This window comes from Pseudonaja textilis, chromosome 4 (genome assembly GCF_049901715.1).
Source record: "Pseudonaja textilis isolate UNSWEBS1 chromosome 4, rPseTex1.2, whole genome shotgun sequence".
NCBI classification, from domain to species: Eukaryota; Metazoa; Chordata; class Lepidosauria; order Squamata; family Elapidae; genus Pseudonaja; species Pseudonaja textilis.
In genome coordinates this window covers 24,206,583-24,218,516 of record NC_141993.1, presented here as the reverse complement: position 1 = coordinate 24,218,516, position 11,934 = coordinate 24,206,583, and the positions used below count along the sequence as shown (strand labels likewise).

At 43.6% G+C, this 11,934-nt stretch overlaps 1 protein-coding gene across 6 annotated transcripts in view; it reads right to left on the bottom strand.

The window, feature by feature from the left end:
• Positions 1 to 11,934, bottom strand: part of STAMBPL1 (STAM binding protein like 1) — a 55,621-nt gene that overhangs the window by 2,034 nt on the left and 41,653 nt on the right. For all 6 annotated transcript variants that reach the window (XM_087932384.1, XM_087932381.1, XM_026710476.2 and 3 more), the window contains exons 9-10: positions 1,950 to 2,062; positions 722 to 821 (exon numbers count right to left, since the gene is read on the bottom strand). In XM_087932384.1, coding sequence (XP_087788510.1) covers positions 722 to 821; positions 1,950 to 2,062 — 213 coding nt within the window. The remainder of the gene's footprint in view (positions 1 to 721; positions 822 to 1,949; positions 2,063 to 11,934) is intronic.

Sequence of the window (11,934 nt, the reverse complement as noted above, 5' to 3'; positions counted from 1 at the left end):
TGCCTGCCTTTTCCAAAATCGATAATAACCTCTTTATCTTTTCCTATGTTTAAAATGAGGCTATTTTTGTTACACCAGTTCACTAAACTTGCTACCCGCTTGCGGTAAGCATCCTCATTGAGAGCGTATCCATCTCACTCACAGAGCGGTATATACTTTACCTTTACAGAGGTTTAGAGTATGAACAAGATAGGAATAGTGAAGAAAAGGCTCTCAAGACTATCTTGTTAACAAACGCTGAATTCTACAGACTGCAGTGCAAAACATCTGGAAGGAAAATGGGTATGACCCACTTTAATTTCCACATCCTACATCTGACCCTCTGCAAAAGTATCTCAATGCGTCTGCAAGATAATATTTGCTTTTAGCAGTTTTGCAGAATGTCTGTATCTTCACTGCAGGCATGGTTGAATTTGCTCCAGTATGCAATTTTCACTTCTTATCCAAATGAACAAATATACTGATGTATGAAATGAACAGCTTGCAACACGTATCTAAGTATTGTTGGACTAATCTCAGTCCTGGTGCCATTTTTTTCAATCTTCCTGCCAAAATATAAATCTGAGATTTCTCCAAGCTGGCTGGTGATATGAATTGGACCATCTGGATGCATTATATTGGAAAAGTCAGATTTTTATTTATACTACGTTCACATTCCTGCATGTTTGAATAGTGGATCAGTGAATGCATAGAATGTTAAAAATTAATATGCTGCCCTTACATTAAATAGCCTAGGATCCTTGGTATGAGGGTGAAAACTCTTCTTCTTACAAGCAGAAACTTCCAACATGCCAGCATTAGTAAGTCTGAAGATTCCCACCCTAGAAAACAAAAGAAATATTATATCTAAGAAAGCAGCACTAACTCAACCATCATCTATAGCAGATAATGCTGATCTCAGTTGCACAAGAATACAAAAGCTTTATGGAATCTGCCTGCAAATTGAATTTGTAGTTGGCTACTAATGGAGACACAACATACAGTACTGAGAGAAGCCATTTACTCAACAATTCAAATTACTTTTTGAATATTACATTAATGAAGAGTCATCTTGTTGAGAAACCTGTCGCTACAATACTACGACAACCAAGGATTACCTAATGCTTAGAATAATTTTCCTTCTCATGCTGAGATGCTTCCTTGCAAAGATAAATCTTTCCCCTATAGCACAATTGCATCACAAATTATTTAAGTGAGCTCTGAAATGATGGGCCAGAGGTCTACAGTATTTTGATTGCTTCAGCAAAAATGTTAAAATGACAAGTAAAATAATATCTTACTTTTGAAAAATCCACAACTGAAAAAATGAGCCAAAATAATTTTATCATATGAATTTTAGCTTAATGATTTAATCAAGCCTAAACACATTGCATGTTACATGAAAAAGGTAAATCCCTGGCATTTTTAATGTAAAGAATATAAATATAAAAAATACTTGAGAAGACCACAAACGTAGAAGAGTGACTACCATTTAATGAGATATTTCTGGACTATAGTAACATGGATTGGAGCACAGACCAGGATTCACAGAGGTTTCTTTCTTTCTGTGGTCCATTGGGGAGAAGACATCTATTAAACCTCTATGTCTATGCACCTAGTCCTAATATATTTTTTTCAAAACACTAAAAAGTGAGATAGGTGATTTGAGAACTTGAGTTTCAATAATAAAACTCTGTTCATTCAGGTTTAATAAAGCAGAAAGAATGCAGTATGGGAAGGCATAACATAACACAGAATATTCAGGAATTAAATTTGATTCTAAAAAGTATACCCTTATCTGTAAAGATTAAAACTCATACAATATGTATTTTCCTTTTTTCCCCTTGCCTTCTTGAACATTTTACAGGTGACACAGATAGAACACAATAAACTAAGACCACACAGCATAGAACGCAAACACATTATAGGAACGTAGTTATCTGAGGAGGGAAAGGGAAACTCAGACTCACTCATTATGTTTTGGTGAACAAACAATTGCAATGGCCTCTGGCAGCATCAGCTGATAAGAACAATGCGTGTGGAGATCAACGCTGGATAAGAACGCAGTCTGGGTTGGATGGGACTGCAGAGAAAGGCAACATTTTATATAGCACGTGACTTTTGTTCTATTTTACAAACACAAAATAAAGAAGTCAGAATCAGCTGTCCCCATCTATTATTTACTAAATAATAAAGAAATGAGATTTATTTCATCCTCTCTGTTACAGGTTTTTTAAAGTATACCCAAGTCAGTGGGTCAGTGTGAGTCCTACTGCTGGAGAATAGTATCTCTTTCTATCGGCTTCAGGCTGCTTTACAAACATATACCTACCTACCTCTTTCTCTCTCTCTTTCCCACACAGAAACACCACCACACCCAGCTGTCTCTCTGCTCAACTTTTATAGCTTGCAATTGCTATGCTGGCTACAAAGAAGTCTTAAAGAGACAGCGGTCACAGGGGGTGGCCATTTTGTAGGCAACCTATCCTTTCACAATATCAAAACATGACTCCAGGTAGCTACCAAAAGTTAAAAATGACACACACACAAACATAATACATAATTGGCAGCTGAAATAAAACCAAAACACTATCAAGTCAACGTTTAAATAACCGCCTCACAGGCTCTGCTATACAGCCCAGCCACCATCCGTGGTGACATAGAGATGTCTCCAAGGCCTTAAGAAAGGCCAATAGAGCTGTGATAATCTAATTTCCATGGGGATGATGTGGGTGTGGGCAGGGGGCATGGCAGCAGCACTCTGCCAGCCAAAATGGGGTGTGGAGGTTAATTACAAAATGTGGGCTTTGCTTTGTGACATCCAGATCCAGCAAGCAAGGGGTGTGAACTGCACAGAAAATACACTTTTGTTTGGCTATGAAGAAATATCCCCAAAGTCAGATGTACTCTGACTTGGCTACACATCTCCCCAGCAAACAGCAAATGTTGAAGCTCCAGGTGAAGAGGATTCATTTTAGGATGAATAACCAGAGTTTCCATGTTGGAGGTTCCTAAAGGAATGCTGTGAAACTCTGTATTTTAAAGAACATTTGAGGGAGGGGTGCAGAATAGCTCTCCTCTGCCTGAGGCTGTAGAGACCCGGCACCAATCAAAACACTTTTTGTGAAGCAACTGATCAACACTGATAGTGTAAGCCACTAGTATATGAAAATAAGAGCAAACTCCACTCCCTTCTAGTACTGATGATGTCACCTAGTTTGGTAATGAAACATCTGCAAGAAAACCATCAAGCTCAGAGAGTACTAAGGAACCCACAGTTCAACCCAGAGCTACAAATACTATCTTCTATCAATAAACACTTTTTGGTTTGAGGGACTCAACCTGCATTATATGAAATGGCTCCCAGTGGATTTCATTCTAAATTTTGGTATGATTTCTGTAAAGAAGGAATGTAGAATTATATTTGATCCTTTCCCTCCCACTTGTGACTGTATGACTGTAACTTCGTTGCTTGTATATTTACGATTTATATTGACTGTTTCCTAGTGTTGTGGAGCGAAGGAATAGACGAGGCTTAGACCAGAGCATACAACTAACAGTCTTTATTCAGGGAATAAAGGGTTGTCGCGTCTGCTAGCTAACAAGGCAGACTGCAAGCGAACAACGGCTGGCTCTGCTCGACAGCCGGCTTTTATAGCCGACTGTCAAACAGAGCCAACCAATGGGAGCTGCTGATGCTCCCGCTCAAACAGCGGACCTGGTTGGGAACTCCAACCAGTCCTAAAGACATAACACTCCTCCCCCCTAGCTGGGCACATGCATAGTTTTTGAGGTATGAGGGTGGACTTCGCTGGCGACCGGAACGTCGTAGCTCAGGGAGACTGCTGGTGGGCATCGAGTCCATGGAGCAAGACTCCGAGGTCGCCGGGATGTCATCTTGGTTTGGCGTTGGATCCTGGGAATGAGATGTCTCCCCTCGTTCGGGCTGGCTCGGCAGAACGTCTCGGTCTGGGTGGTTGGTGTTCCTGCTGGGTGGATGTGATGGAGATTCGGGTCGGCAGTCTGGGTCCGTTCTCGGCTCACTCAGTTCGAATGGGGATGTCTGGTCCCTCAGGAAACTCCCTTCTGGAACCTGGGCGAGGACTTGAGGGCTGGCTGGTGGATTCGGCTCACCGCTGGTCCGGTTGTTCCGCCGCCTGCGTAGTTGGTCCAGGTGCCTCCGCCATGCGTGACCGTCCTCTAATTGGACCCGGTAGGATCTTGGACCGGTGATAGCCACGATCTGTCCTGGCACCCACAATGGATCCCCTGCGTAGTTCCTTGCAAAAACTGGGTCCTGCAAGGCAAAGTCTCGTACCTGGCTGTCAGATCCCAAGGGGGTATCAGGGCAGTAATGAGGGTGCAGCCTGTCAAGAGTAGTCCTTAAACGTCTCCCCATTAAGAGTTCAGCCGGGGATTTGTTAGTGCTTGTGCATGGAGTTGTATGCTGGCTGAGGAGAAAACGGGATAACTTGGAATGCCAGTTTTCCTGACCGAATCTGGCTAGTGCCTCCTTAGCCGACCTGACTGCTCTCTCCGCCATCCCATTACTAGCAGGGTGAAAGGGGGCCGTGAGGACGTGTCTGATGCCCAGATTCGTGACATACATGCTAAATTCACAGGACGTGAACTGCGGCCCGTTGTCGGAGACTATCGTGTCTGGAAGCCCATGAGTTACAAAGAGTCGGGTCAGGGCTTTAACAACTGCCTGTGTGGTGGTCGTGGGGAGCAAGGCAAGGTCTATCCATTTAGAATACGAATCCACAACCACCAGGAAAGTTTTGCCATGCACAGGCCCGGCCAGGTTGATGTGTAACCGTGACCATGGGGCATTGGCGCTTTCCCACTTAGTGGGTGAGGCTGTTGGTGGGGCTGCCCTAGATTCTTGACAGGGTTTACAGGAGCTTACCCACTCTGCGATCTGATCGTCCATCCCGGGCCACCATACGTAACTGCGAGCCAATGCCTTCATTCGCACGATACCCGGATGGCCCTCGTGCAGCACCTTCAATATGGGCACGCGAAGAGTGGTTGGGATAACGACTCTGGTACCCCACAGCAGGCATCCCTGGAGTTTTGATAATTCCTGTTGACGTGTTTTAAATGGGACAAAGTCAACTGAACACTTTGTTTCCGGCCACCCCCTCCCCACCCAGTCCAGAACCTGGGCGATTATTTTATCTTTCTTGGAGTGTGCCGCGATGTCATCTGCAGTCACAGGTAGCTTAAGTTCGTTGACTTCGAAGATTGCGTGCACCGGAGCTGGGTCCTCAACTGGGGTCGGCAAGGGGCAGCGGCTGAGAGCATCTGCGTGGCTTAGAGTCTTACCGGGGCGATAGACCAGCTTGAACGAATAGGCCGCCAGGAACAATGTCCATCTAGTCATCCTGGGGGACAGTACTTGTGGAGTTTGCCTGTCCCCCGATAAAAGTCCCAAAAGTGGCTTGTGATCGGTAATGAGTTCGAAATGGTGGCCAAAAAGGAATTCGTGGAATTTTTTGACTGCCGCTACTGCAGCCAGAGCCTCCTTATCAATCTGGCTGTAGTTTCTTTCAGTCATGGAAAAGGTCCTGGAAAAAAAAGCAATTGGCGCCTCGGTGCCATTGGGAAGTCTGTGACTTAGGACAGCTCCTATCCCGAAAGGGGATGCGTCAGCGGCCAAGACCAAGGGAAGGCATTGGTTGAACTGAATTAAAACGGCATCAGAGGTGAGCAGAGATTTGATTGCTTTAAATGCATGGGATTCTTTGGGGCCCCAGTGCCACGGAGTGTCTTTATCTAATAACCTGTGTAAAGGTTCAGCGACTGAAGCTTTGTGTGGTAAGAATGAAGCGTAGAAATTTAATAAACCCAGGAAGGCTTGTAGTTCCGTTTTATTGGTAGGTGTGGGTGCCTCGTGGGTGGCTTTTACTTTTGACTCCACTGGGTGGATGCCTGAGGCGTCTAGTCTATATCCTAAAAAGTCCACCTGTCTAGTGGCGATGGTGCACTTCTCCCGTTTGAGTTTGAGACCATGCTGTCTAAACTTCTCCAATACTGCCCTAACCCTCTGGAGGAGCTGGGGCCTGTCCATAGCTGAGACCAAAATATCGTCAAAGTAGGGGACTACTCCTGGAAGACCTTGGAGGATTCTCTCCATTAGTGACTGAAAAATACCTGGGGCTACGCTAACGCCAAATTGGAGGCGTTTACACCTGAATGCCCCTCTATGAGTTACTATGGTTTGTAAGTCTGCTGTGTGGCTGTCGACAGGGAACTGCTGATATGCCTGTGACATGTCTAGCTTGGCAAAAATGGTGCTGGGTTCGAAAGTGTGCAACAGGTGCTGGATGACTGGGACGGGGTATGCGCTAACCTGGAGATAACGGTTAAGGGTCGTCTTGTAGTCAGCACAAATTCTCAAACTACCGTCCTTTTTGAGTGGGGTGACTATGGGGGTCTCCCACTTGGCGAAATCTGTGGGTTCAATTACCCCTTGTTTGAGAAGTTTGTCTAGTTCTGCGTCTAATTTGGGGCGGATAGCGAAAGGTACTCTACGGAATTTCAGGCGGACAGGAACTGCCTGGGGGTCTACGGAGAAGGAGATGGGTGTGCCATTGTAGCAACCCAGCTCGCTACTGAAAACATCGGAATAGTCAGAGAACAATGTGTCTACATCAGAAGTTGAGACAGCATGAATCCCTGTTACACTAAGGCCAAGAGAGGGGAACCAATCTTACCCCAAAAGACTAGGGAGGGTACCATTAACCACCACTAAAGGCAAATGGCCTTTGAAGGTTTGGAATTTAACAAGGAACTTGCCTTTCCCGAGGAGAGGGATGTTCTTGCCTTGATAGTCTCTCAGGGTGAGGTGGCACTTTTGCAGCTGCTTCCTGGTCAGTCTGGGTTGAATCTTTTTCAGCGTATCCCAGGAGATGATTGAGAGCGCTGAGCCGGTGTCCACCTCCATGGTGCAAGGTTTACCTTCTAGGGAGAGAGAGAGTTTAATTTTGTTTGGAGTTTGGGAAGTGTGGTTGGCGTGGTAACACGTGTAACAGTCTTCTACTTGCCTTTGGAGGCTAGAAGATGAAGGAAACTTCTGGGGAGGAGTGCGTGCTGCCTGGCAGACTCTTGCAAGGTGACCTTTCTTGTGGCAGTTTAGGCAACTGGCGTTTCTAAACCTGCAAGATGCCCGGGAATGGGAACCCCCGCAGGTTAGGCACAAAGGGATCTGTTGTGGGCCACTGCTGTTTCTCTGCCTCGCTCCTACCTGTGGCTGTTTCAGTTGCTTGAGGCGATGGACATCTGAAATTTCAGAGGGGTCAGCTTCGCTCATCACCTCCTCTGAGTGGACGGTTGAAGTACCAGGCTTTGGTGCGGTGCCCTGAATCTCAGCTGCTGACTGGACGGACAGTTCAGCAGCTAGGGCTTCATCCACCGCTTGGGAAAGATTTAGATCTTTCCTGGCCAGCAGACGTCATTGGAGCCTCTGATCTCTTACCCCGCAGACGAGTTGGTCGAGAAGCATGTCGTCTAAGTAATTCTTGAATTCGCATTGAAGAGCGGCTGTCCTCAGGGCGGCCATGTACTGGTTGATGGATTCTCCCTCGGCTTGCTTCCTCATCCTGAACGCGTAACATCTTGCGATCTGGGAAGGTTTAGGGGAGTAGTGGTTCGAGAGTGTTTCTTGTAGCTCACTCCATGGAACGTTCTTGATGTCACGTGGTGCAAAAAGTGCCGTGGCAGTGTCGAAAACTGCAGCCCCGCAGTAGCTAAGGAAGTACGATTTCTTCCTATGTTCCGCAGCATCGCCTAACCCAATGGCATCGATGTAATGGCTAAAGCGATTTTTATAGGAGTCCCACGTTTCCTCGTTGGGTTTGAATGGTTGAAACGCCGGATTGGCGTTCATCTTGGGCCCCTCGGTGTCGTCGGTAGACCGGGCTATCTCTCTGGTTGGTCGTGGCCCTGGGCTGCACTATCGTGAGTGCTGGCGGTTGTGGCTACAACGCCCTCGACTCGCTCCGTGACTCGGCCCTTGCAAGGGCAGCCTGCGTTGCGCTCTCTGCGCTCGTTGGCGGCGGCAGCTAACAGCACCGTAACTGACTTCAGCTTAGTGATAACAGTTTGGATTTCGCGCTCTCTGGGGAGCGTTGGCGACTGTGGCTACAGTGCCGTACTTCGCTTGAGTAACTAATTCAAATGACAGCAGTTTGAATTTCGCGCCCTCTCGGGGGCGTGGGCGGCTGAGATCTCAGCGCCGTGACTTCAGCTCTTTTCGCAGCGGACGAGCTTGAGCTTTCAGTGCGAAGCGGCTGCGGTTCAGCTCCGAGGCTTCGCTGGCGTGATTTTCAGCTTTTTTTGAATTTGAGTGCTTCTGGCTAGCCTGTGGTCAATCCCATCCTCGTCGCCAGTGTTGTGGAGCGAAGGAACAGACGAGGCTTAGACCAGAGCATACAACTAACAGTCTTTATTCAGGGAATAAAGGGTTGTCGCGTCTGCTAGCTAACAAGGCAGACTGCAAGCGAACAACGGCTGGCTCTGCTCGACAGCCGGCTTTTATAGCCGACTGTCAAACGGAGCCAACCAATGGGAGCTGCTGATGCTCCCGCTCAAACAGCGGACCTGGTTGGGAACTCCAACCAGTCCTAAAGACATAACACCTAGTATGATTGATTGCTTATTGTACCCTATGACTATCATTAAGTGGCGTACCTTATGATTCTCAACTCCTGACAAATGTATCTTTTCTTTTATGTATACTAAGATTATTCACACCAAGACAAATTCCTTGTGTGTCTAAGCACACTTGGACAATGAAGTATTCTATTCTAGTCTATTCATACATCAAAAAAATACAAAGCTAAGGGATAAACAAATAAAAAACAGATTTGAAAAAAGAAAAGACTGAGGAAAGAAAAAGAGGAAAAGTGTAAGAAAGAAAGAGGAAAAGAAGGAAAACTGAAAAAGAATGACTTCCAACTTTCTTTGGTACAGATATAAGTAAAAAAATATCAAACTCTTGCTCTAAGATTAACATTTGTCTACATTATTTCTGTTAGGAATAACGTAGGTTACCTAACGTAGTTTGGGTAAAATAATATATATAAACTATGATTGTAAGTTTAAGTGTGTGTCACTTTAAAACTGCAAAGCATGTAATTTGGGGTGTGGTGTGAAACCACCATAAGAGGGAGCAAGAGAACCTGATTGATTGCTGACAATTACTGGATTGCATGGATTGATGTTTTGTTAACTACGTGTTTCCCCTACTACTGAGTTGCTGAAGGAAGAGAGGAGTTTTTGACTTCTTCATATCTCTACTGCAAGGAGATATATTACTGGACTGATATTTGTAAGTTTACTGACCTCTCTTTTTCAACACTGGAATTTGCAACTGAATAATCCCTGGACGGACTGAACTAGTGAATGATATATGGACTGTTTGACTATGCTATAATTCTTATTGGAATAAACTATTTAATTAGCACTGTGTATCTGTTTTACTGAGTGTAAGCTACAAAAACGTTTATCTCACATATTTTGCCTGCCTGCCTGACTGCTGTGCAGATTCTGCTAGGGTGTATCCCTAACACTGGTTATGGGCCCAGCTGCACAGTCAGACTAACCAGGATATAACAGGTTTATATAAAGTGAGAGTTAGTGTAGTTACACAATACTGTAAACAGACAGCTGTGTTTTATTAATTATAGTTTAATATCCAGAGAAAGATGGCACAAGTCAATTTACCAAGTTTGTCTCTAATATCCAAACTGGATGGAACAAACTATGTTTCATGGTCTATGAAATGCAGCCTACTTCTACGCAGAGAAGGTTTGTGGAGTATGATTCAAAACCCACCAGAGGTAGATACTTGGGATCCAGAGGATGAAGATGATGCCCAGAAAATACAAGAATATAAACTAAAGAATGAGCAAGCTCTCTGTATAATAGGACTGACACTCTGTGACCAGCAGCTTGTCCATATTCGTGGAGAAGAAACAGCTGCTAAGTGTTGGGAGAATTTAAAGAAGATTTATGTTCGAGACAGTGTAGGAGCACATATAAATCTTACACGGAAGCTGTTCAGAACACATCTTCAAAAGAATGGAGACATGTTGACTCATATAAACACTATGAAGAGGATTTTTCAGGAGCTACATGAAAAAGAGCTTATCTTCACTGAACTAGATCAGGTTTATGTAATTTTGTCTTCATTAGATGAGAGCTATGACGACTATGTAACTTCACTGGAAGTTCTGCCAAAAGATAACCTCACATTAACTTACATTACTGGCAGATTAATTGAAGAAGCCAGGAGAAGGCTTGAAAGGGATCAACTCAGAAGGGAACAACCACAAGAAGAGGAATTATCTTCGTCAGCCTGCACAATTAGAAAATGTTTTAATTGTGGAAGAAAAGGACATTTGGCTAGATTCTGCAAGAAAGAAAAACGCCAAAATGTCAGCCAGAATGCAAAAAGGCATCAAAAAGATAAAAAATGCTTAGAGTTAGCCATGTATAGCAACGAAACTGTGAACAATAATAATTTTTGGGTTGTAGATAGTGGAGCATCGCACTGCATAACAAAAGATAAGAAAAAATTTATTAAGATGTCCACGAGTTCACAGCAGATATCGTTAGCTACTAGTTGGAAACTTAAAGCAAAGGCTGAAGGTACTGCATATTGTTCTTGCATACAAGAAAATGTAAAAATGTTATATGTACCACAACTTAAGTTTAATTTGCTTTTGGTTAGAGTTTGGATTAAACTAGGTTATGTAGTTACCTTTAGGGGAGAAAACTGCATAATAGAAAAGGAAGGTAAAAAAGTGACTGCAACTTTAAAAGGTGAATTGTATGTGTTACATGATAATCAATTAGAGGTGGCTAACACAGTGTATAATAACGTTAAACCTCATGATGAATGCATACATTTGTTACACAGACGTTTAGGGCATATAAATTTTAAAATGCTCAAGCAAACGGTTGAACTGTCTAAAGGTATAAAACTGAAGCCTTGCAGTAAGTATTTGCACTGCAATGCTTGCAGTCAAGAAAAAAGCAAGGTAATACCAGCAAATAGAATTAATGGATTTAAAACTAAGGAGCCTCTAGAGGTCGTATTTGCTGATATTATAGGTCCTAAAAAACCAAGTGTGGGAGGTGCTCATTATATATTAAGTATAATGGATCATTATTCTAGATATGGTTTCTGTTATTTAATGAAGAGTAAAACGGAAACATATCAGAATTTCTTTAATTGGTTGAAGTTTGCAGAAAGAAAAACTAAAAGGAAACTAGTAACTCTTGTAACTGATAATGGTACAGAATTTATAAATAATAAATTCCAAAATAGACTGAAGATGGCAGGTGTAGAACATAAAAAGTCTGCACCATATAGGCCACAACATAATTCCTTTATAGAAAGACGAGGCCAAACACTACAGGCAACGGCTCGTACTATGTTGTCGGATTCAGGATTACCTGAAAATTTGTGGGGAGAAGCAATAATGTGTGGTAATCATATATTGAATAATGTTGTTAACTCAACAACAGGTGAATTACCATTCACACGGTGGCATGATAGAAAACCTGACCTAAGCTACATGCACACATTTGGAGCACCAGCATGGGTGCATATTACTACACAACTGAGACATAAGGGACAGCATAGGGCTAAAAGATTATTTTTTGTAGGTTACGGATCTAACCATAAATCTTACAGGTTCTGGGAAGAGGGGACAACTAGAATTTATTGTAGTGCTAGTGCACAATTCCTGGAACATGTAGGATGGGAAAAACTGGAGCAAGATTCGAATAAAGATGTAATTATAGAAACCTACAAAAGACCAAACCACCATATCAGTAATAAGAAAAGTCCAATTAAAGAGGAAGTAAAGGAAGAGCAAATAGGACCAAAACAGGAAGAAATAGATAACCAGGAACAGGTGATAGATAAAAGTCCACCTGTAA